Here is a 23320-nt window from a genome sequence, read left to right as displayed (position 1 = left end):
GGTGACAGCATGTTTATTTTGTACTGTCAAATATTCTACCTCTGTCTAGACACATTCATACTTCCTGATAACTCAGTACTAACCCCATTTGGAGCCACTCAATGAAAACAAAACTGATTAGCAGATTATGTCTTTAATAATTGTCCAAAAAAACAACCAAACAACGGAATTAAAACTAAGAACTGTCTTCCTTACCGTCTCCTCTGCTCTGTCTCCCCTGGCACTGATGTAGGTCAGTTGATAATGACGGACATTTCTGGAGTCCACAGCCTGCCACGACACCCGCATGCTAAATGTGGTTTCTTCATCGATCTTCAGGTTCTTCACAGCATAACGAGGTGCTGGAGGATCAGGAACAGAGAAAAGAAAATATGAATAAATAAATGAAATCGCTCAGCAGATCAGAGTCAGAGAAACTCAGTGAAGCACAAAACTGTCACACTGTGAGATGGAAGAAGATGATATCAAAATCTTTTGACATTTAATTTACTTCAAATTCCTATGGGTGTCTTGGTGATATCAAAACCTTTCCCTGCAGAAGGTATCACAAACTTTCATGATGGGAGATAAGCCTCACATCTAAAGATGTGGAAACAGATTTTAAATAGAGATTGAACCCAAAAAGCTTCTCACCAGATAGCTTTTGCCTGATTTTTCAATAACCTTCATAATATGTAAAACTTCTTATCATGTTTTAAAAACTAACAGATCCCAGTAACACTGTAGAAAATGTCCACAATTAAGAAAAGGAAAAAAGGATAGATGGTCAACAAAATTTAACTTGTGCATTTAACTTTGATCAACTATCCTATCCCTATTGTTTTATCCTTTACTTCCTCCACCGTATTATGCAGCTTTTTATTGGTCTTCCACACAAAAGCGTAATAAAATGCAATAATATTTATGATTATAAACAAGATAGAACTTTCAAAAGATTAAGGGGTATGTGTACATTTGTAAGACACTCTATGGCAGGTGTACACGAAGAGATTAAGAAAAAGGAAGTATAATGTTTACAATCAACAAAAATTGGAAAAATTAACATCTCCAAAGTAAGTTAGTGTGAAAGGAAAGTAAAACAGCGCATAGTGGCTGAAAGACTTACTTAATGTCGTTGTGGTTGTTGTAGCAACTGTAGTTGTCCTCTTAGCTGAAAATGATAAATACTGAATTTATTTTATTGAAATCAAGTTAATCTCACAGAAATTGAAATTTGAAAGTGTACATTATTTAGAATATTTCATGAGAGGTTTTTTAATTTACCAGTGGTTTCTATTAGTACCATCTCATCACTCTCAACCTCGTTTGCGTAGATAGCAGCCAGGAGGACTTCATATTCGGAGACGGGTTCTAGTCCTTTAATCAGATAGGTGTTAATGTTTCCATTCACCAGAACCTGAAACAAAGACATGAGAAACTATGATTTATTTGCTCTTATGCACAGCTAAAACGTCAAAGAAGATCAAAAATAAAACATTTGTATTATTCAGGTACACCATATAGCAATTTAGAAAAAAAAAAAAACACTCCTCTTTGAAATAGCAAGAACATTCAAATTTTGGTTTTATTAGAATCTAGCAGTAAAATCAACAACAAAAGTAGTTTTAAAGTACGGAAAAACATTGGGGAAAGGAAATCATGACATTATTTTCCAGTTTTGTGGTGATATTGTTGCTACAATTAAGTGACTACTAAGCTGAGTCAATAATATTTACAATAGATGAGGCCAACTATAATATTAGCCTGCCGGGTTTTCATGAATCGTACTTAAAATGTCCTTTAGTCAAGGAAATATTGTATGCAAGCAGTCTCTCGTGATTTAGCACACATCGATTTTGCAGTGAGTCTGTGTTTTGATTTATTGTGCAGCAATTTTTTTAGCAAGGTAAAAAAAAAAAAACCAGCAGCAGAAAAAAATGAAGGCCATTAAAAATAGTTACTTCCCTAACTTCAGAGCTTAAAGTACTAAACAGAACAATAAAATTAATTTAGACTTAATTTAGTCTCAATGACTCAATTCAAAGACAGATGTCTTTAAAAACTCCATCTTTACACCCTTGATGTTGTTTGTACAGTCTTTCCAATTTCACATTCTTTCCATTATTTGTACAAGTTTTACACTTCTTGTAGTAATTTGTTTTTCATGCACAAATAAACAGATATGTTAATTTGTTTTTTCTTATTTTTCTGCTCAGTTACAAATTTCTTCAAATTGGAGAATGCTATTTACAGTAGCTCCACCGTATTTTATTATGCTTCAATTTGCTCTTACTGTACAGCATTTTATTCTTATTTCTAATTTAGTATTATCATTTTCACTTGCCCTTCAAATTGCTGCTGGTACATCTGAATTTCCCACTGAGCGACTATTGTAGTCTAACTATCCTTCCTCTGCAGGTCCTAATTATATCACTTCTGTCTCTCTAACGGCTCCCCTCACTTAACACCTCTGACTCAGCCTCCATAGATTTTGTTAATGCCTTCAATTCCAAGCCTCCTCCAGACCCCAAACTGGTCTCACAACTCTCTGGTCAATCTCCCCTTTATTGATGCCACTCTTCTCCATCCTGCCTAAAATCTCTGATTAGTTTTCATGATGCCTTCTCATTGTTCTTACTGGTTGACCTCACAGACTTGAACTCATCCACCTTCAAAATCTCTACTTTTTCTGGCTTTCCACTTGTAGCTTCTCATTCAAAGACATGTATTTTGATTATAAATGAAATAAATATATAGTAGTAATAAGACAATCATATCAGTGGATTCAAAATACTGAAAGTCCTTGAAAGCTGGAGGTCTTTATTTCACAAAGGGAAATGACTGAAACATACTTAAAGGATACTGTATAGAAGAACCAAAAATGAAATAATTAAATTTTCATGTGAAACTTTCTTTTGTTAGTTCTAAGCAGTTAAATCCTGTTATTTTTGCTGCAGTGAAATGTAAAGCTTTTAGGGAAATAAATGGAAAGCTGCCAAATCACAAAGCTTTTCAACACTTTGATCATTTCTTTATGTTTGAACTCCATAAAAAGGTGCGCTACTGCTAGGTTTCAAAAGTCTATGTTTTTCATCTAATTTCTGACAAACTTAAAAGGAGTATCATCCAGCAAATCAAAGCGCATCAGAAACTGAGGAATGTTTAATTGCATCTGGGCTTTCATATGGAAATATCCACTTTGGTTTCGCGAAAATCTCCAACAGACTGTTGCAAAGTGGTATCCTGACCAAAAATGTAATGCATTTTTTTTCTACTAGAAGGAATTTATGATGCAAGCATAGTGACACAGTTGAGTTGGAAAAAAAGGTGACCACTTTCCATTAGCAGCAAGCTTTTACAGGTAAGCTTGCTGCACATAAGAACCTATATCTGACTAAATATGAGCTTGTACATAAATCTTAATTATGTGCTACATCTTGGTCTTAAATTATAGAGATGAGATAAATTTCTCTTAACTGACAGGATTTTAAAAAAAATAAAGAAAGAAAAAAGCTGCAAAAATTCAGGTGGAATGTTTAATCTTTGCAATAATAAGGCAGTATTTAAATTGTTCATTCCTCTTCATCAACTAGGTTGTCACTCAAATCAGAAAAAAACTATTGAATAACATTTACCCGAAAATAAACATAGCAACTAACAACAGTAAAGATTAATAAAATTAATATTAATAAAATTAAAAAAATTAAAATTAAAATTAAGATTAATAAAATGTAGGAATAACTTTAATGTTTAACATTTTCTACTGTAATTAGCTTTTTTTTGTTCACACATTTATCTATACAGAGATAAAAAAAAAAGTAAGTAATTAAATATTATATTATATTAATAGATATGCAGAATAAAATTTAACAAAACATTGATAATAAAATAAAATAATGGAAAAGTACATTAAATGACATAGTAACCCAAGATGAAAAATGAAATGGAAGAAAAAATTAAATATTGGAAATAAGTTAGAATAATAAAGAAATAAGATAAAATAAACTTGCTCATTAATTACAGGTTTGATTAACCATGGAAAAGCTCAACAAACCTCCTCGCTGTCTCCCCCATCGGTGGGTGTCCAGGTGAGTCGATACAGTACCACATCAGAGGCGGGGTGTTGCCATGACACCCTGAAACTATCTGAGGAGATATCACTGCTTTTCAGATCCATCGGGTCTGGAACTATCTCTACATAAGAAGAAAAAAAAAAAAACAGGCCATTAGTCTCTTTACATTTTAAAGGATTCTGTTTTGTCCACCACAAAAATGATAATCCCTACTTGTGGTGAAGCTTTCAGTCACTGCTGGAGCTTCTCCTTCTTTATAGACAGCAAAGACCCCGACTGTGTACTCCGTCAGGGAGGTCAGGTTTTTGAGCAAATAGCTCGTCACAGCACCAAGGTCCACCTGTGCAACACAATCCACACATCTTATTTAATTTGAAAAGATTCAAAGAGGTCGGTTTTGTTATTCCTTTGCCTGGAGTATCAGGTTCAAAGTAAAAAAACAAAAGACTTGCTGGCCTCCTTGAGAAGTTGGGGTCAGCTGAACTAGCTCACCTCAGTAGTTTGGACTCCGCTGGTCTTGACGTACATGATACGGTAGCCTCGCACCAACCTGGAAGGGGAATCCCAAGTTATGCGAACTGAGCTGTGATCCACATCTTGGAAACGTAGGTTACTTGCTGGGATGAGTGGTACTAAACAGAAAAAAGATCATCTGTGAATGAAAACTATTTTCTGCTTTAAAATATTACACTAGATGAGAAACCAAAATGTTTTAAAAAAAAGGCTCACACTAAAAATAAGGAGACTTGCTATCAATCATCAAGCTAATTAAGATGTCAGGAGCAAAAACATGAATACAATCATGACAACTACCAGAATGAGCTGCTGAGATCATGATTTTACATTCTCCGTTTCTCTCACACTCTCATGGGGTTTAGAGCAAGAGTTATTGGACTCCACTATTTTAATTATAAAGTGGACTAAACCTCATTACATCACTACCACTCCCTGAGGCTTTGCTCCAACTTCATCTCCTGATTTAATTCTTTCTCTTTCTCTTGGAAGACCTGTAAAGGCCTAAAAAAATGTCGTGTCTGTTGTGGTTTTAAATTCAGCCTGAGAAACTGATTTAGTCTGATCCGTTGGAACTTTTCTGCTTCGAATTACTGATCTGTTTCTGAAAAAAAGGAGAAAAAAAAGCAAAAAAGAAGGAGGAGGAGAAAAACCCTGATTGTTCTCTCCATTGCTTCACCTCAATTATACAGAGGGTCACAGCAAAGACAAACCAGTAGAGAGATAGAGGAAAAACGAGGCAAGGGAGGAGATACTGCCACTGCTTTTACTACGAGTTGTGCCTCAGTCAGCAGGATGGAAAATTAAAAAGGGTGGAAAGATAGGAAAGTTTGCAAAGTTTCATAATTCTTGCTGGTTTGCAGATGCTTCCTTAAATGTCACTGCAGCTTACTTCTTCTCTGCAGAAGGGATCATTTTTATTTTTAAAGACGGATAATTTTTCTGTATTGGGAATTTTTGTACTTTCATAAAGTACAGCTAAGTCCAGTGTTCCTTCTTTAATCATACACCAAATACTTCATGAACTCGGATCAAAACCCAGACAGACCCAGCAGGAAGGCACAAATAAGTCAAAATTAATGATAACGGGAGTGCTGTGGTGGCGCAGGGGTAAAGCACAACCCATGTATGGAGGCTTTACTCCTCCATAAATGGAGTTCAATTCCCAGCCTGGTGACCTTTGCCACATGTCTTCCCCTTCTCTCATTACCCACTTTCCTGTCAATTAACTATCAAATACAGGCCACTAGAGCCAATAAAACCTTTATTTTTTTAATTAATGATAATCACCTCTTTTCTTTTAAGGAATTTTCTCTTTAACGAGTGGCATAAAATGTCTATTTCCCATAAGAGTAGTCAGTCATTACTTATTCACAGCACTTATATCGTGTGCCATCAGATTATGGGAAAATATGTTTGACCTTCTTGATAGGTGGATAAGTGATAAAGATATTCATTTTGTGTTTATAGTTGGAATTCAGTATGCAGTACATGTCATAACGGAAACAAAACACAAAATGCTTTCCTCATATATTCACCACATCTAGCTTGAGATCTTATTTTGAAGCACTGCTCTGTTTACTCTCTGTTATACTGCATTTTTATCAAGGTCATTTGCATCTGCTTTTTACACAACAGTGATCATCAGAGTGCATTATGGTTTAACAATGGAAGAGATGACAGTCCCTCATTTTGTCAAGTCTGTTAGCACATCTCCCTGAAGGGAGATGTGGGATCTGAATGAAAAGAAGAAATAAATGTAGATTAAACCTCCATCATGTGTCATTCGGCTGCATAACGAGGCTCAGCAGGTGACAAGAAATTTAGCTTTTCAATGATTCTGATGATACATCTCAGCAAGGGTGGAAAGAAACCAGTTACATGTTACATTACTCACTCACATTATTGTAATTAAGCATAATTTGTCTGTACTTTGTACTTTTTTAAGTTGCTTACCAAACCCAAACTTTTAGTTGAATTTGTTTTGTGTAAAATATATAGGTAGAAAAACCATCTGAAAGTTTATGTAGAGAAGAGTTGATTGGGAGCTCAAAGATACAAAATAAGGTATTGCTTGAAAAAACAAACAGAAAAAAAAAAAAGCAAAAATGGTTAAAGAGACAACCACAAAGCAAATTTTGTTAATAGAGAATGCATGCCTTGTGCCTGGGACAATATCTCATGAGAAGTTAACTAAGAAAGCTGTCAGTCCCCTTCCACTGGAAAAACACTACATGTATGGAGCTGTGGGACTTGACATAAACATTCCCTGACTTAAAGCCACATGCCTCACTCCATTTTGGAGATGCAATAAAACACAAATTAGTAAGAATGGTAAGGATTTGCAGACAGTTAACCAGGAACAGACTCTAATCAAGGCTCAGGATGGAGAGCCACATGATAAAAATATCTGGGATAGAGACAGCTGGAAACAGATTTAAGGATGGGAGGCTGATAGTTTTCTTTTTTCTTGAAAAATGTAAGAAGTGCCAGAAACGTGACTTGAGTATGACACAGTTACACTGTTAACGCTAAATGAAAAAAGTCAAAGATGGTGGAAATCTAAAGTAAATATAATTACAACAGCTTATGCCACTGATTAGAAAATGTTCAAGTCAAGACTAAAACCTACTCAGGAAAATGTATCTGATGCAGTGTTTGGGTTAGAAATTTTGCTTCCTCCAATCAAAGACCTACAATTGAGATATTTATACAGATGTAAAAACAAGCTAAAATTAGTGAATTCAAGTGTCCTTCATGCATAAACGGAAGTCTCTTCAATAAGTGATTTGATTTCTTTCCAAATGAACAGCAGGCAGCTGCAAGGAAAGTATTAAATGACTCAACTAGAGTGAGGTGCACCAATGAGAATGAAAGCAAATTGAGATGAAGGTGATAAAAAGAAGTAAGAAACCTTTTATTCAGTAAATTACATATAGATTACCTGAAGTTTAATTCTACTATCTTTTACACGAGTTTACCTTGAAGTTTTGCAGAAAGACTTGTCCAAATTTTTTTACAGAACCACCAAGCCTCTCAATTAAAGCTACAAAAGATGTTTTACATACAACATCCCGAAGTGCGATCTTAATATTCAATATTAAAGTGGTTTTACTTTGACATTTTTATTATTTTGATATTTTTGCAGATTAAACTACTAACTTTTTATTTACACAAAAATACACTATTTATACTTATATTACTTGAATCTTTGCTGTTAAGTCACATTAGAAAACGTCTCAAGGCAGTTTGCTTCAATGTATTTTTTAGGGGTATCGAATTGAAGAGGCTGAATGCAAGTATATGTTCAATTACTAGCATAGTTAGCCTATACTACTGAGTCTCAATTTATAATTTATTTTGAAGCTTGTGATTGCAACATAAGCAAGAGGAGTATGAGCATTTTTGCACTGCAGTTGTGCCACAGTGTCATTAATAAGGAAATGTATAAAAATAACATTTCAATTATTAGATGAAAAAGCTGTGGGAAAATGAGAATCACAACTTATCTGTGGAATAAAATGTGAAAAAACACTAAATACTTTGCATTAGCCAACAGAGCATGGACAGTACAGAGGATCTTCGAAGATCTATTGAAGCTTGAAAAACTTCCTGATAGAGACTTACATGTTGTTTGCTGGCTGGTCATGGGATCACTGGCCTCCTCTCCATACATGGCATAAACTGTTACAGTGTATTCAGTGGCTGGAGTTAGTCCTTCCAGCTCCACCTCATTTACAGAATCCCCCACTTTCACCTGTACGCACACAGACACAGAGCAGAACAGTATGAATCCCTCTATCTGAAAACTAATGCCGTGTTTTTCACTCCAACATCTTTTCACTCCAGTTTAAATTGTTCATGTTATCTCTCTGTGATTCCATCGTATTTATCCAACCAGCCCATACAATTCGAACAAGCATAGGGTCTAGCTGTGAGCAAGATATAGTTAATGAAATGTTTTCAGATACACAGCTCGGTCAGAAAAGCTTCAGGAGATTCAAGGTAAAATGAGACAATGTGAGACTCAGTAAGAAGGTTGAGAATTGAAAACTTTTCAATGCAGCCACCCAGTCACATAATGAAGGCCTTCCAGCTTTTCAAGAAGATGCTTTCATGGCTGCTGATTCAACATTAAGAGCTGTGAGCGACTAAATTATTATTTTTTTCAAAAGAAAATTGTTAAAACAAAAAATATTCTGTCAATTACAGACCAAAAACAGTTGTTCAATTGCCTTTTTGTCTACCACCTGCATACAAATGTAAAAAGTAAATCAAGCTTAATATACTCATAAAAGATTTCATTTTAAACATGAATATGCAATGAAAACACTGTATATTCTTTTCATATTCCAAACAGGAAAAACTAAATGATTAAATTTGTCATTAATTAACAGAAGATAGTGAAAAATGATTATAAGAGCGCTGAATTATGAGCACTGGCCACATTTTTCTTTTAAAACTTCATGAAAAATGCTTGCACATTTAGCCTTTCTGTGAATCACTCAACAAATATTTGGTTTCTGAGAACTGCCTTACACCTGTGTTGCATGGAGTCAACACACTTCTGGAAGCTGTGCAAAAGGTTGGTGAATGATTATTTGTTCAACCCCACAAGATCAAATATGGCTGTGCACCTTTAGAGTGGGGTGAACACTGCCAGTATAAACTCCAATCACCTCACATGTTTTGTATCTCATTAAAGTAGAAAAACACAGGGTACTCTAATAACCTCCTTGTGAAATGTTTGTGTTTGAAGACATAAAACAGAGAAAAGTGTATTGTGTAAAACCAGGACGCTTTCATCCTGGATCTGATTTCATTCCTGGCAACACTTCTTCAACAATTTAAAATCACATTAATTTGCCAGGAGGAATTGTATTTGTGCCAATACCAATTAATACTTTTTAACAAAACAGTATATACCTTATTTTAAACATTGATTTAACTCCAAAATGTAACTAGATATTCTAAAGACTTTTTTCTGAATTATTCAGGAAATTTCAGAAAAAAAGCTGTTACATAGTTGGTCAGAAATTCTTGTACTGAGGAATTGCACCATAGAAACAATTTCACCTGCCTGGTAAAGTAAAATATAATGGCTTTGCTCAATTTGCTTGGAAGGTATAGTTCAGAATTTTTTAAATGGGGTTCACTGAAGTATTTTAATATTGCTCTTCCCCGTAAATAACTTATTTTGCTTTTTGGACTTGGACATTACATCAAACACCTAATGTAAGATGGGCCAAGACCAAAATGGACTTGAAAAAAGCTGCTATAATGACTGCAATTTGTCTATTTTGCTGCTAAAAAAAAATAGTAAACTCCCACGAGTACGCTTTCTTCAATTTCCCATTTTGCTTGAATCTGAATTAAATCTCACTGTCCCTCAGTCTCAGAAAACTGTCCTCAAATTAAATCCCAAATCCCAGAAAGGGATGTGAATGCAACTCGCATAAGCTGGAATCTGCCAAATTTTGGGTTATGACACTAGAACCACAGAGCCAGACTCATCTTGCTTCTGGAACACATCCATTCTCATGCTTAACTCCTTCGTGAATTGTTTTTATTGCCTTCCACCTGCAGGGGAAAGGAAAGGCAGGAATAATGAAATCCAATGGGAAAGGGCGAGTACAACTGGCTGTGCCTTTTCCACCTCTTATCCGCCTCTGTCATGTGTGACTCATTTTCCAGAACTGCAAAGAGTTTATGATTTTATCATCCTTTTAAAATGATGCTCCGATGTGCTGAAAGAATCACAATCAGCCAGTGATTGCAGACTGATTACAACTGCAGTCTTTCTGCTTTATTTTCTAACAGTTTAAGGAATACAACATGGCACAAGAAATTGCTATACTATTTCAAACAAAACACAGTAAAAAATTAGAGAACAACATTTTCCTCTACCAGTGGCTCATTTCTGTGTTGCCAATTTAGAATTGTGTACCTCAATATCTTGGATGAAATTGACTTTTTTTTATACAAAATAAAGACAAAATATAGAATGTTGTTTTTTACAAAGAATGTACAATTACATTGCATTAGCTGTAATGAAATTGTATTTTCTATGGGTTTTTTTTTTAAATAAAATGTCCCTTTTCCTTTTGCTCAGTCTTCCATCAAGTTTTATTTTTTTTCTTAAAATACAGTTTTATTTTCTTTCTTTTCCTCTCCCAGTGTGATAGTGTGATCACTATCAAGTTAGCTGATTGGTGGTGGATTGATTACTCAACCAGTAGATGCGTGATATCGTGAACCTACCTAGCATATATAGACAACATAAAAATAATTTATTCACTTTGACAATCAGATCTAGTTCAGGTTTTCACAAGGGGTACAACAAGTGAACATTACTCAATCCTAAAAAAGACATTTTAGACATTTACCCTTATCGGACCTGAAAAATGTAGCAGTTTTTAAGCAGACGATAACGGGTAAATGAGCCTGTAAATAGTGCAGAATTGCTCTAAGAAATGTGTTACGTCCAATATTTTGTTTGCTTTTTAAATTTTCTCCTTTTCACATTTGGTGGACCTGCTGTTTACCTCTTTCTCATCTGCAGCTTCTTGCTCAGTCAGCGGGGCGTACAGGATCATGTATCCCGAAGCCCCTGCGGCGATCTTCCAGCGGACCCCCATGGTGCTGTGAGTGATATCAAACAACTCTAGGTTGTTCACTGTGGGCAGTGCCACTGCAAGACAAAGCCACATATCACACTGATAAATTTACCACTTTAAGAAATAACCCACTTTATAGATGTACAGTCAACATGTTGATCAAAATAGAAACCAAATCAGATTTAATGACCACATATCTGCACACTAAAACCAATAACGATCCCTAATGGCAATATCCAAATGCCGGTAACTGTACAGCAAGGTCAACCAGTTACTTCATTTTCTTTCTTGACCAGCAGGGAGGAATTTCTCATTTTGATAATAGAGCAGCTATTACACAGGATAGATTGCTCTGGTATGTCAGGATGATGCCCCATGCAACAGTTTTACAATTAGACCTAAGCAGAACTATCTGTTAATTAGTAGGACAAGCCATTTTATCCATAATGGAACTCCTACATTATATTTATGGCTATCTTTTAATTTTTAATACTACCCGACCCCAGATAAGTGGAAGAAAATGGATGGATGGATGGCGTAAGACATATGACAGATTTTATTGTGATGATTAGTTTATGTTTAGTTTCTGCAAAGCTAAGTTTAATAATATTGTTTCCCAATTTCCTTTCAATTCCCATAGCAAATGCTAGGGGCCTGTTACCAGTGTGGATGAACACAAAGATTTCAAAAGGTTTCAAAACCATTACATTTCTTTATATTATCATTTCTATTTTAAGCAACAAATAGATTATATCGCGGTTATATATTTATATGGAAGTCTGAAAATTAAGAGCCCTTTTTTAAAAAATTAGGTGAAAAAGAAGCTATTTTCTTCTTAAGCAACTTAATGTAAGTATAATGCAGTCAAAAGCCTTAAAACGTTATTTTTATAGGTTGTAACCACAGATGCTTACATGTGGTGGCACTTCCTCTCAGGGCCTCGCTGGCAGAGCTTCGGTAGACGGCAAAAACGGCCACCTGGTACTCAGTGAGGGAGTTCAGGTAGGTCAGCTCCACACTGTTCTCTGTCCCCACAACCACCTGAAAGACAGCCTTAAAATCAGGATCTGGATCTCCAAAGGCTGCTTTACAACCACTAAATAAACAGAAAAAACGTTTCATATTAAGTTTATTTATTGTCATGGCTCCTTGTACCAATCTGTTTGTCACAGTCCCAGATGTTTGAGGCTTTGTAATTCTTATAAATATGGGCAAGTTTAGGTTAGTAGCTTTTACCACTAATTAGCCTTTCTTGAATGCCAATCTCTTATTCTTCACATTTTTAAGTGACCATGACAAATACACCTTTGTATGAGGTGATGTTTGAAGACTGTAAAAACAAAAAGTCTTGGATTACAAAATAAAACTACCAAGATGCTTGGATCAATTAAAAAATGGATGTTTATAGTTCTAAAAATACTATAGTGACACTTCGTCAATAGGAACTCTTAGGAGTGCTAGTCAGTGCGTCAAAAAGGATTAACACATTTATTTCCTAAAATGTGATTTCTTTAACTAAATGAATGTACTTTAATTAATGGAGGGTTATTCACCTGCAATGAATAATAATTTAGTTTTGAGGCTTTTTACATATCTTTATTAAGAGTGCCAATAAGCATGAAGGCTGTTGTATTCTTTTTAAAAAGCTGCAATTAGCTAGTCAGTCCAGGTTTCTACCAATGTCCAAAAACATGAGGTAAAGATAAAGCCTGAGCCAAAAAGCTACAAAAGATTACTAAGTACTCATATAAAAACTACAGAAATAATAGAAAAATTAATAGTTGAAAATAAAAAGGGAGGAAACATTTCAACCAATTATCTCACAAAATAGTTTTAGCTAAAATTTCTTTTTGGTTTTTCACTTTCTTTAGTTGTCAAATAAATTACTTGCAAGAATTTCTAGCTTGCAAACACACCACTTGCCATCACAATTTTTGTTTCCTTAGAGATTTGAAATAAAAAACTGTAAGATGAGGTGGAATGAAATCAGACACAGCAATTAATAAATAACAGAAAAAAAATCTAAGAGAGAATCAAGTTTAAAAGGAAACTTAATTAAATCTACTTTTACTATGTGACAGAAAACTTCCGCTCCTAAAGTAATCAGATAAAAGATTTAAGTGTGCATTGAATAAAACCCCAAACAAGCCTTGGAGCAACTTAATATTTCCAGTTTATTACCTTATTTGTTTAGCACATTACTTACTTATTACTTTTCAGTGTTCTCATCTATGTAGCAGCTGGAACACAAAGGTGGATACAATCTTGTTTACCTCAGTATTAAGAGGCATTTGGTTTTATGATTCCCTAATGGCAAATTCCACAGAACAGTCCCCATTTACTATGCAGATCACTCCAAGAAATTAAATTGTTGAGGTGACCCTGAAAGGATTAGCAGAGCGGCTTTAATTAAAAACGGCATCATTAAATCAGCACTTAGGCGTTTTATTTGCCTTGTACTGGGAAATCCCCTGCAAACTAATATCAATTAAGGTGCCTAAAGAAAACACTTTAAGACTTGGGACTTGATACCTAGGGCTGAGTGAATATGGGAGATGTGATAAAAAATATCTTGATCAAATCATAAATATTTACTGTAGTCAGGTTCCTTTCACAACAAGTCAAGATATTTCACAGTCAGATCACTGGTGGCGTTTGTCAGCGCCTGGAGAAGTCTTTAAAAATAATCTGAGATGCTTCCCAACATGCATGATTGATTGCTAGAATTCCCCAAATGTTTCAAAAATTCATAAAACTTCAGTAGGGAGGTTGTGGTGGTTTATTATCATGGTGGCAATATATCATGGTCCTGGGTGAGGCATTGAGTAGCAGTGACAAGTTATTCATGAAACGCAGCCCAGGTGCACCAACATAAATTTGTTAGCAGAAAATTTGACACAGCACAGACCATGAGGTATTAGTCTCAGACCAAAACTCCAAACCTATCACTTGGAGTGCTGTTAGCTGTTAGCACTCCAAGTGAATTATAGTAAAGTTCTTATTTGTACATAAGGTTCCACAATTCACATTTAAATAAATGCCAAAAAAAGTGCCATGACAGATCATCCTCCAGTGTGGAGGCATTGTTATGAACTTGACTTTATGTCCAATAAAAGTGGATATGGGGAGAAGACTGCACAACAAAACTGAGGGAAGTTTGGTTTTGCAAAAATTTTAAGTCAAATTTTTTCTTACTGTGAAGTACTTAAAAGTCACTTCACAGAACATCACTTGACTGCATTGAGTCAAACGTAAAGCTTGAAGCAAACTACCTTTTAAAAGTGTAATGCTTGAGCATGCAAACACATTTTTCACAGTTTTATTTTAGAGACTCAAACTGTTTGGAGATGTAAACTTCATTAAAAGTTCATAACGACATGGTTGAGTTATTTTGGTGCAGAAGATCCAGACTGGTCTGCAAAGACCCTTGACCTCAATATTATAAAACACTTTTGGGATGAATTCGGGCAGAGTGCCACTGTGCCATTTTCTCCAACATCAGCGACTAACCTCATGAATGGTATGTGATATTAGTTTGTCTATATATGTGTCAACGCAAGTGGCCTAATGCTTATGGTAATGTAGTAAATATTTCACAAATAGTTATTGCATAGTGCAGTAAAGTGATGACTGATTTGGTCCCTTGAAATAAATATTTTGTTTATGCATTCGAACAACCCTGGAGCTCTTGTAGACTGAGAGGTAGTCCTAATCTGGTGTGAAAGAGATGTCAATTACAGAGTTTGGAATCAAACTGAGTGTATTTGTTCAGGGTGGTATAACATTTCGAGTGATTTTCTTTTTTTTGCTTTTGTGGATTACATAGTTTCTGGCCTTCAATCATAGATTTGCACCAAAAGTGTTTGTCCAGACCAACATATGAGTATATATATATATATATATATATATATATATATATATATATATATATATATATATATATATATATATATATACACACACACACAGACTCATATTTATACAGTACAGTATATACTGTACTGTATATATATTCAAAGTGTAGATAAAAATACAGTAGAAACCAAATACCTTTTCTTCTGGTTGTCCTCCACTGGCTGGATAGTACACCACTCGATATTTCTCCACTAGGCCTGGCGCGTGCGTCCATGTAACCCGAAAACTACGAGCTGTTATCGCTGATGTCACGAGATCACGGGGGGGTGCAATGGAGGTGATGGGTGGAGCTGGCCCTCCTCCTCCTGCAAAATATAAAGACCAAATTAGAAGTGACATATGCAGTGTTCAATTTGTATAAATATTAACAAAAATGTAACAAAATATATATATAAAAATAGGCTTAGGCAGTTTGACACTGAATTTAGTCGCTAATACATAACCAATGTGCACTAGGACTTATTAACCGAGTTTAACCTTTTATTTTTTTGTCAAGCTGTTCCACACGGTCACAGACCGTCTTGGTGAGACCTTCCACGATGTCACTCATCACACTGAAGTCTGCCACGTTGTAGACGTGAGTCTCCTCAGGAGGAGATGCAATGGCCTTCAGCTCGTTTTCATCTGCGTTTTTCACACCTGAAAGGAGAGAGGCAAAAATGGAGAGGAAAATTTAAACTGAGGCAAAAAAACCTAAAAAAAACATGAAAGGTGCAAAGAAGAGGTTTCTGATGATGCAACAAGAAGAGGGAAAGAGAGAGAATTTCATTTTACAGACTGGATAAAAAATTGAATTATTGAGTTATTATCAGAAATGTTTGCATAATATACAATAAATTCTGTCTAATTTCTACAATAGGTGAAGTCTGAATTTTAAAACTTGTAATTTAGGGGGAAAAAAAGGTAACTATCGCACAAATTTCTTATCTACCTTGCATTTTAATGTTCAAACAAGGTGGCTTCAAAAAGTATTTGCTTTTTCAGCTTTCTATGCGTTTAATATGTCACTAATCCCAGGTAGGATTGTCATGTACACTATATGTAGTCATACTAGGTAAATCAGCATTCACGTTCTGATGATGCTCATTTGTCAGAATAACGGTATCTTTTAAAAATAACAACCTTTCCCCAGGTGATAAACATGCTTTTCATTAAGCCAACATTTATGTGATAATTTGTTTTTCTTTTTATTGTGTCATGTAATATTCTGACCTCAAATATTATGCTTTTAATTAAATATAGTTTTAAAAGGGAGAGGCTTAAAAACATCAGTCTGTAATTAATCTATATAAACTGTTAACTAAACAAATGTAGTTAATAAACATTTGTTTTAAATGTTATTCCAATGTATTGAATATAACTGGTGTCAAAAAGTTCAGGTGCATAGAGTCAATGCATATGTTGTAGAACACTTTGCATATATATAAAACAGTAACTCAATAAGTATTCTCAGGCAACACTATGCAGACACTCTGTCTGCACTGTAGTTGAAGTGTTTCCAGTGGCAGGGTGTTCCAATCCTTTTATTGAGTCAACGGTTATTCCACTATTCGGGGCACTCAGGGACTATACATAACATTAAACTCTCATCCCAAAACATGTTTACTTGATATGACAAAGAAAAGATATGAGTTGATATAGAGCGGACATACCAATAGCAAACAGTTCTATCCCAGCATCCTTCAGGCTTTGGGCAGGAGGAATCACATCGTCTTGGGACTTCCCATCAGTGATAAGGATTCCTATTTTTGGAACACCATGCCGGGACCCAGATTCTACTTTGAAGCTGTTTTCCAATATAAAGGTGAGAGCCAGACCTGGATTGTTGAGAACAGTTCAATGTCAGTAAATAAAAAAGCAAAAAAAACAAAAACAAAAAAAAACAACAACAAGATAATCAAAGTAGAAGTTGCAAGTCATAAAATATTAAAATTATCTATTATCATAATTGAACTGAAATATAATACAAGCTAAAGTAAAAGACAAATAGTCCAATAGATACTATACAATAAAGGCAATTTCCATAAAGTAAAAATGCATTTGTAGTCCTTCTAATCTACGCTACACTTCTTTTATACTTCAATGTGCTTTTTCATAATTTTCTGCTGCAGAATATCAAATCAATATTAGAAGTCATTTTTTTGTTGTCCTGACCTTCTATTCCACACTCTCATCTGATCAGCAAAGGTTGTTATTGAATCTATAAATACCAACCTGAAATTAACTGCACCAGAGGGAATTTAATAAACCGAGGTAGCTAACTGGCTTGATTCCAATTCCACCTCTGAATGTCATCTGTTTGCTCATCTGTGTTTGGAAGACTATAATAACTGGAAAGTAGGGTGAGAATTTGCTTGGCAGCATACCTGTCAGTGTGTTTCCTCCTTTATAGGGCAGGTTTTTCACAGCCTCTATCACAGCCTCTTTGGTAGTGTGAGCATTCAAATGCCACTCAATCCTGGGGTCTCCACTGTACTGAGCAAGTCCTGCATTGGACAATAAAAGGTAAGACACTGTTCAAGCAAGAGAAAAAGGAAAAATCCAAAACAAAACTCACCAATTCTTGTTTTGTCAAATTCCACAGAAAAGGCATTGACAAGGTTTTCTAGGAAGGCTCGAACCAGCCTAAAGTTAATCCGACCAATACTCCAAGAGCCATCCACCAGAATCACAATGTCGGCTATGGCAGGAGTCTTGCACATGAATCCATCTTCAGCTGACAAAGTGAAAAAAAGGAAGCAAAAGCAAAAGAATTAGTATTTTTAAAGAGAAAAATGGTAATTTAACCCCAAAAGACTTCACGTCAGGCAATGACTGAAAAAAAAAAATTATGACAAACTTTGATATACCAGTATAGTGCTCAAACATGTTGAACCTGCAGAGGTAAAAGTAGGACAATTAGATCTGCAGCTTCTGTCCTAAAGTATTACAAAGTGTTTCATTAATTCTAATTCACTTCAACACGGGATAATTAAACCCCAGAGAAACGAGGTGCTTAGTTTCAGCAGATGAAAAATAATGGCCCACTCTGTTGTTTGTCTCAATAGTTTACTAGGTGATAAAGCAGACCAGGCTTTAATGAGCCAACAGCAGTTCATTTACAAACACTCATATAGCAAACAGAGTGTTGAAGGCCAACAGAATAAGAAAACAGCTTTATTTCAACCAACCATTTCCACATCTCTGGGAAACCTCTTAGAGCAGGGATCGCAGTACAGGAGCAACGACTGTTCATACAAAAGCATGTATGGTTTTCAGAGCCAGCATGAATCTGATACATTGTTGACCCATTTGCTCCCATGGTTTATCTACTGTATAAATTTGAATTTTTTTATAGCTTTTGCAGCTGTTGGTGCATAATTTCTTCCCCTACAGATATTGGAGAATATTTCTTTCAGGTCACAGCATGTTTTAACATTTTGTCAGAGTGGAGCAGGTTATAAGAGTGAGTGATCGGAGGGCTGGCAGGGGCATTCTTCAGCAGTCATTTTATTCAATGTTGACAGGAACTTAGTGGGGTATCTCTTCTGGCAAGTCTCAGCAGTGTTGGAATGTGAGCCTCCTCCCTGATTTGTTTTAAAGGTCTGTGCAGTGATTAAATATATATTTGGTGGGTAGAAGGAAGCAACAACACAGGAGACACACAAGTAGGAAGCTGCAGTTGAAAGGATAAAATTTAAAGCTTATGGTGTTTGATGTTGGTTTTAGGGAGGAAAAGGACATTGACCTCTTATTGGGAAGGTTTAACATAGCAATCCATAAATGCTTCATTTTGCTGCAATTTCTTTGATATTATTTAGTTAATTAAAAATAGGGTTGAAAATGTTCAGAGAATTCTGAAAATCTGAAGTTTGCCATGGAAATGAATTGGAATTTAAACTTTTTTCTTTATTGGGTTTTAGATATATTTGGAGAAATATAATTTAGCATATCAGATGTCAAGCAGGTACACTTTAGTAAACATATGCTATTCCTCAATTATGCAGACATTGTGCCCTGTTTACTGAAGGTTTATTGAGGCCATGTCCCTACATGCACTGTGCCTTCCTGAGTTACACAGACAATTAAAAACCCAGGCTTATTGAGTTTACATATCTGAGTTTATGGACTACATAAACTAAAACACTATTAATTCTATATTTGAGTGCAACGTTATAATTATATGTAATATAATTATAACAAAATTTGCTTAAACTAATCCAATTTCAGATTAGCTCCAAAAACATTTCCACAATTCCACTGGAAATGACTCATTTTGAAAAATCTTCATTTTCCCCAATTTAGCTTTCTATGCAACATTTCCAGTTAAGTTTTAAGAAAAAAAAAATCCCTTCCTTTGATAAATCTAATCTAATTATAGGTTCATGTTTGCTTGCACACAGTGGCATTTAAAACTTCTGATGCCCTAACTTGTGTTTTTTTTTTTTTTTTTTTTTTTTTGCTTTGACCTTTCTATTCTGACTTTACTCATTTCACTTTAGGAACTATAAAGCATGATGCTAAAGCACATTTTTCTAGCCTCCTCGTCTTGAGTTTTTATTGATATTATCAGTGTGAATATCCGATTAGGTCAATTTAAAAGGAACTCAATTACAAAGTTGACATTTTAAACTGTCTTATACATCTTATATTAGTGGTTACTAACACAGCAGTCTTTGTCTGTATTACATAGAAAAAAAGATTTTTTACGTCAACATTTCCAAAAGCTGTCACACAAAAAAGTAGATAGATAAAACAGAGCAACTTTGCTTTGATCTATTCAATCTTTTTGTCAATATGGCTTTACAGCAGAGATATATTTTCAGAATTAAGAAACCTCATCAAAAAGAAAAAAACATTTGAGACATTATAATATTTATTCTTGTTTATACTGTCTGCAGTTCTCAGACATGTGATAAATATCTATTATCTTTTTAAAAGGCTTATGATAACTCTCTGCTTCCTCTAACTGATGATAAAAATAAGTCTTTTGACAGCTTTTCTTCTGACTTTTACAACTAAAAGTGTTGTTGGTAAAAATCAGATCAAGGAAGATCTGATATTTCTATTTTCCAGTTGATCAGCCATGGGTTCGTGTAATCAGACAGGAAAGTGAACAATTCTGGTCAAAAGTAAAGTCAAGATTACTTCTGTTCACATTCTTCACTTTATCTGCCATATGGCAAACAAGAGGGCCTTGAAGAAGAGACAGAGGGGAGTTGAGCATGCCACTGTAGTGTAAATACTCTCTTTCAAAGATGTTTCAGAAAAAGGTCCAAACATCTTTACAAGCTCTCCATGAACTTTTTGAAATGCTGCTATTTGGCAAGTGGTACCTCAACTTCAAAAGCAGAACCGTTATGCTGTCTAGCTTTCTGTCTCAAACTCTTATCTTACATTGTTCACACCAGTTTAATTAAATTGTCAGTCTCAGTTTGTTTCTTTTTATGACTTTTGGTGAAGGTCAGTCGATTTAGTTTCTCCATTACCAATCAGAACAACTGACAAGTAACAGGAGTGGAAAACTTGGACTTGGAAAAAAAAAAAAGTCTGACTAAAGTTGTGTTATAACACGGATATTTCCATGTTCTGTTGCTTCATTTTCTGATACATTCTAACAGGAAATCGTGGCAAGGATTTCAGCACATAATCAAATTAACACAAGCATGTAGTGTTTTTGGTAACTTTATATTTCAGATTAGAGGATGTTATGAATGTTGAGAGTTTTTAAAGAGAGTCAAGTCTAGTGATATAGGCAGGGATTTACTTAATTCACTATTAAACAAAGAATACACAATATCCCTGGATTAAAGATGTTGTCAAGAGGAAGGATTTAAACGAGATCAATGCCAGAAAGGATTGGTTCATTTCAGTCGGTGCAAGAAGCAAATCCAAAACGTTAGACAGGGATTTAGAGCTTTAGAGCCAGCTCTCTTAAAGACTGGCACCTGGACTGATGGTGAAAGGGTGGAAGAGAGAGGAGGAAGCAAAAGAAGAGCCACAGACACTCGTATATTACAGGGTGTAAGTGCAAAAGTATGTCTGTGGTAAATAACAATGCTCTTTCCTTTGGCTTGATTTCCAACTCCTACCCATTAATTATTTCTTATTCACTGAGAGAATGCCCAACCAGCACCCCTACACTAACACCATAATTAGGCCTATTCTGTTGTGTTACAAGTGTTGTCTTAGGAAGTGTCCTTATTTTGCCTAACTGAAAAAGAAAGTGTGAAATTGGTGAGAAAAAATAGTAATACTTCTTTAGGCACTTTTGGACCAAACAGTTTGAGCAGCTGGGCAAGCTGGAGAGAGAGCAAAATATCCCTGAGGAATATACAGCATTCTGATATAATTGTGTGACAATTTTAAATCATGTAATTCATTGGTCACAAACATTTAAATGTCTCATCAATCCATTCAATTCACTTTGCACCAAGATTGTGATGCCAACATAAGCTGATGCAACCGAGTTCACTCAATTGGCTGACATTTAGAAAGTAGTCTTTCCAGGTGAACCATTTATTTTCCTCAGCCCTGATTGGCTTATTAATATTACCCAAAATCCACTGCAGATAGTTCCCTTGGCTAGTATACCCATACCTGATTTTTATAGCTGCTTCAAAAGTTAAACTATGTTGGGGTTTTGGTCATGAATGTGGAAATAATCGCAGAAGATGAACTGGAAAACTGACCAATCATCCAGTCACCTATTCCACTCCCATCTTCTCCAACTCATCTGGGGTCAACAAGGCATTCCCTACCCTAATCACCAAGGAGATATAATCTCTCCACAAAGTAGTTGGCTTGCCCTCAGGTCTGTTCCCATTAAGACATGTACAGAATTCCTAAGCACTTATTCGGAACACATCTTTACCAGATGACCACACCACCTCAACTGGCTCCTTTGGATGAGGGAGAGAAGCAATTCTACTCAGAATCAAAGGCAAATACCTAATTCCTAAAATATTTATGAATGACGGAGCATCTAGTCAATTTGCAGAGCACCTTGCAATACTTAAGTTTCTCAGTCTGGAGTATTTCATGTCAACATTTGGACTGCAAAATTTAATCAGAATATGGGAGTCAACATACTGTTTTTATGCAGTTGCACTACTGAAAAACACTGCACTGAGTATTTGCTTGACAATAGGACATCTAGTATAAAATGACAAAAACCTTGTGCCAACCAATTATTTTAAAGATGCATTATGTACTGGCTTGACAGTTTGACTGTACCCTGAGTTTCCCTCTGAGGTCCCACACTGGCATCTCTGATTTCTGCACTGAAAATCCAATCTTGGATTGACTGATATATTAATGCAAAGTTCTAAGAGGAATGCTTATAATTAATGCAAATATATATCATTTCCAAATCCAATCTAAAAACCAAACTGTTAAAATAAAAAGACGCAACTTTCTTAATAAAGTCAAGCCTTGAAGTGATGGATTCCTGAATTACTTAAGCAATTTAACCACCTACCTTAGAGCTATCCAGTCCAAGAGTAAGTCACAACCTGCAGCTGCATCTTGTAAAAATATTTAATGAATTTACTAACAATAGGATTTATCTGAAACACAAACATGTTGAAAAATTTGATAGAGTTTTTAACTGTTGTCATTGTACCACATATAAATTTGACAGCTGTGACAAATACTAATTTGTTTCAAATTTGATGTTGTAAAGCTAATGATGAAACGAGTGACTTAGTTATGCAAAGGTATTAATTATTATGCTGGCACCTATATTGATTACCCTCATTTAGGGAACATTTCAACATTAGCAAGTGTGTGCAAAGCTTTTGCTAATCTTTTCAGTTCAAACAACCCTTTTCAACTTCTCTGAACAGTTGCAAATTGATCCTTTAAGATTTAATGAAAAATGACATTTTGAGAGGTAAAAGCAAAGGGATGTAGCCAAAAAGTGATATGCATGAATAGAAACAAAGGCAACATGTTTACTGATAGATTCTTAATAAGACAGCTATTAGCAGAAAGGTCCCTCAGGCCGCTTCTTCACAGGTTAAAAAGTCAAAGTTTGAGGCATAACCCGAAGCAGTGGATGTCAGGAGCATTAAGCAGAGGACTTGACCTTAGTCACCAAAGTATAAACAATATTTTAATGAGTTCTTTGTGTTTGCTGATATTCTAATGCATATTTATGTCTGCAAATGCAGAAAGTGTTCAGTTACCTTTACAGGAAAACTAAAAAATATTTGTGTTGTGTGTTATACAGTAAAAACTGTA

At 35.2% G+C, this 23320-nt stretch overlaps 1 protein-coding gene across 4 annotated transcripts in view; it reads right to left on the bottom strand.

Moving 5' to 3' along the window:
• Window positions 1-23320, bottom strand: part of LOC122844137 (collagen alpha-1(XIV) chain-like) — a 135963-nt gene that overhangs the window by 73361 nt on the left and 39282 nt on the right. For all 4 annotated transcript variants that reach the window (XM_044139334.1, XM_044139332.1, XM_044139333.1 and 1 more), the window contains 14 exons: window positions 17655-17813; window positions 17464-17583; window positions 16750-16914; window positions 15575-15736; window positions 15233-15402; window positions 12097-12223; window positions 11111-11256; window positions 8193-8322; window positions 4545-4684; window positions 4266-4392; window positions 4034-4173; window positions 1264-1396; window positions 1106-1150; window positions 196-341 (listed from right to left, as the gene is read on the bottom strand). In XM_044139334.1, coding sequence (XP_043995269.1) covers window positions 196-341; window positions 1106-1150; window positions 1264-1396; window positions 4034-4173; window positions 4266-4392; window positions 4545-4684; window positions 8193-8322; window positions 11111-11256; window positions 12097-12223; window positions 15233-15402; window positions 15575-15736; window positions 16750-16914; window positions 17464-17583; window positions 17655-17813 — 1910 coding nt within the window. The remainder of the gene's footprint in view (window positions 1-195; window positions 342-1105; window positions 1151-1263; window positions 1397-4033; window positions 4174-4265; window positions 4393-4544; window positions 4685-8192; window positions 8323-11110; window positions 11257-12096; window positions 12224-15232; window positions 15403-15574; window positions 15737-16749; window positions 16915-17463; window positions 17584-17654; window positions 17814-23320) is intronic.

This window comes from Gambusia affinis, linkage group LG14, assembly GCF_019740435.1.
Source record: "Gambusia affinis linkage group LG14, SWU_Gaff_1.0, whole genome shotgun sequence".
NCBI classification, from domain to species: domain Eukaryota; kingdom Metazoa; phylum Chordata; class Actinopteri; order Cyprinodontiformes; family Poeciliidae; genus Gambusia; species Gambusia affinis.
This window is presented reverse-complemented; position numbering and strand designations above follow the sequence as displayed.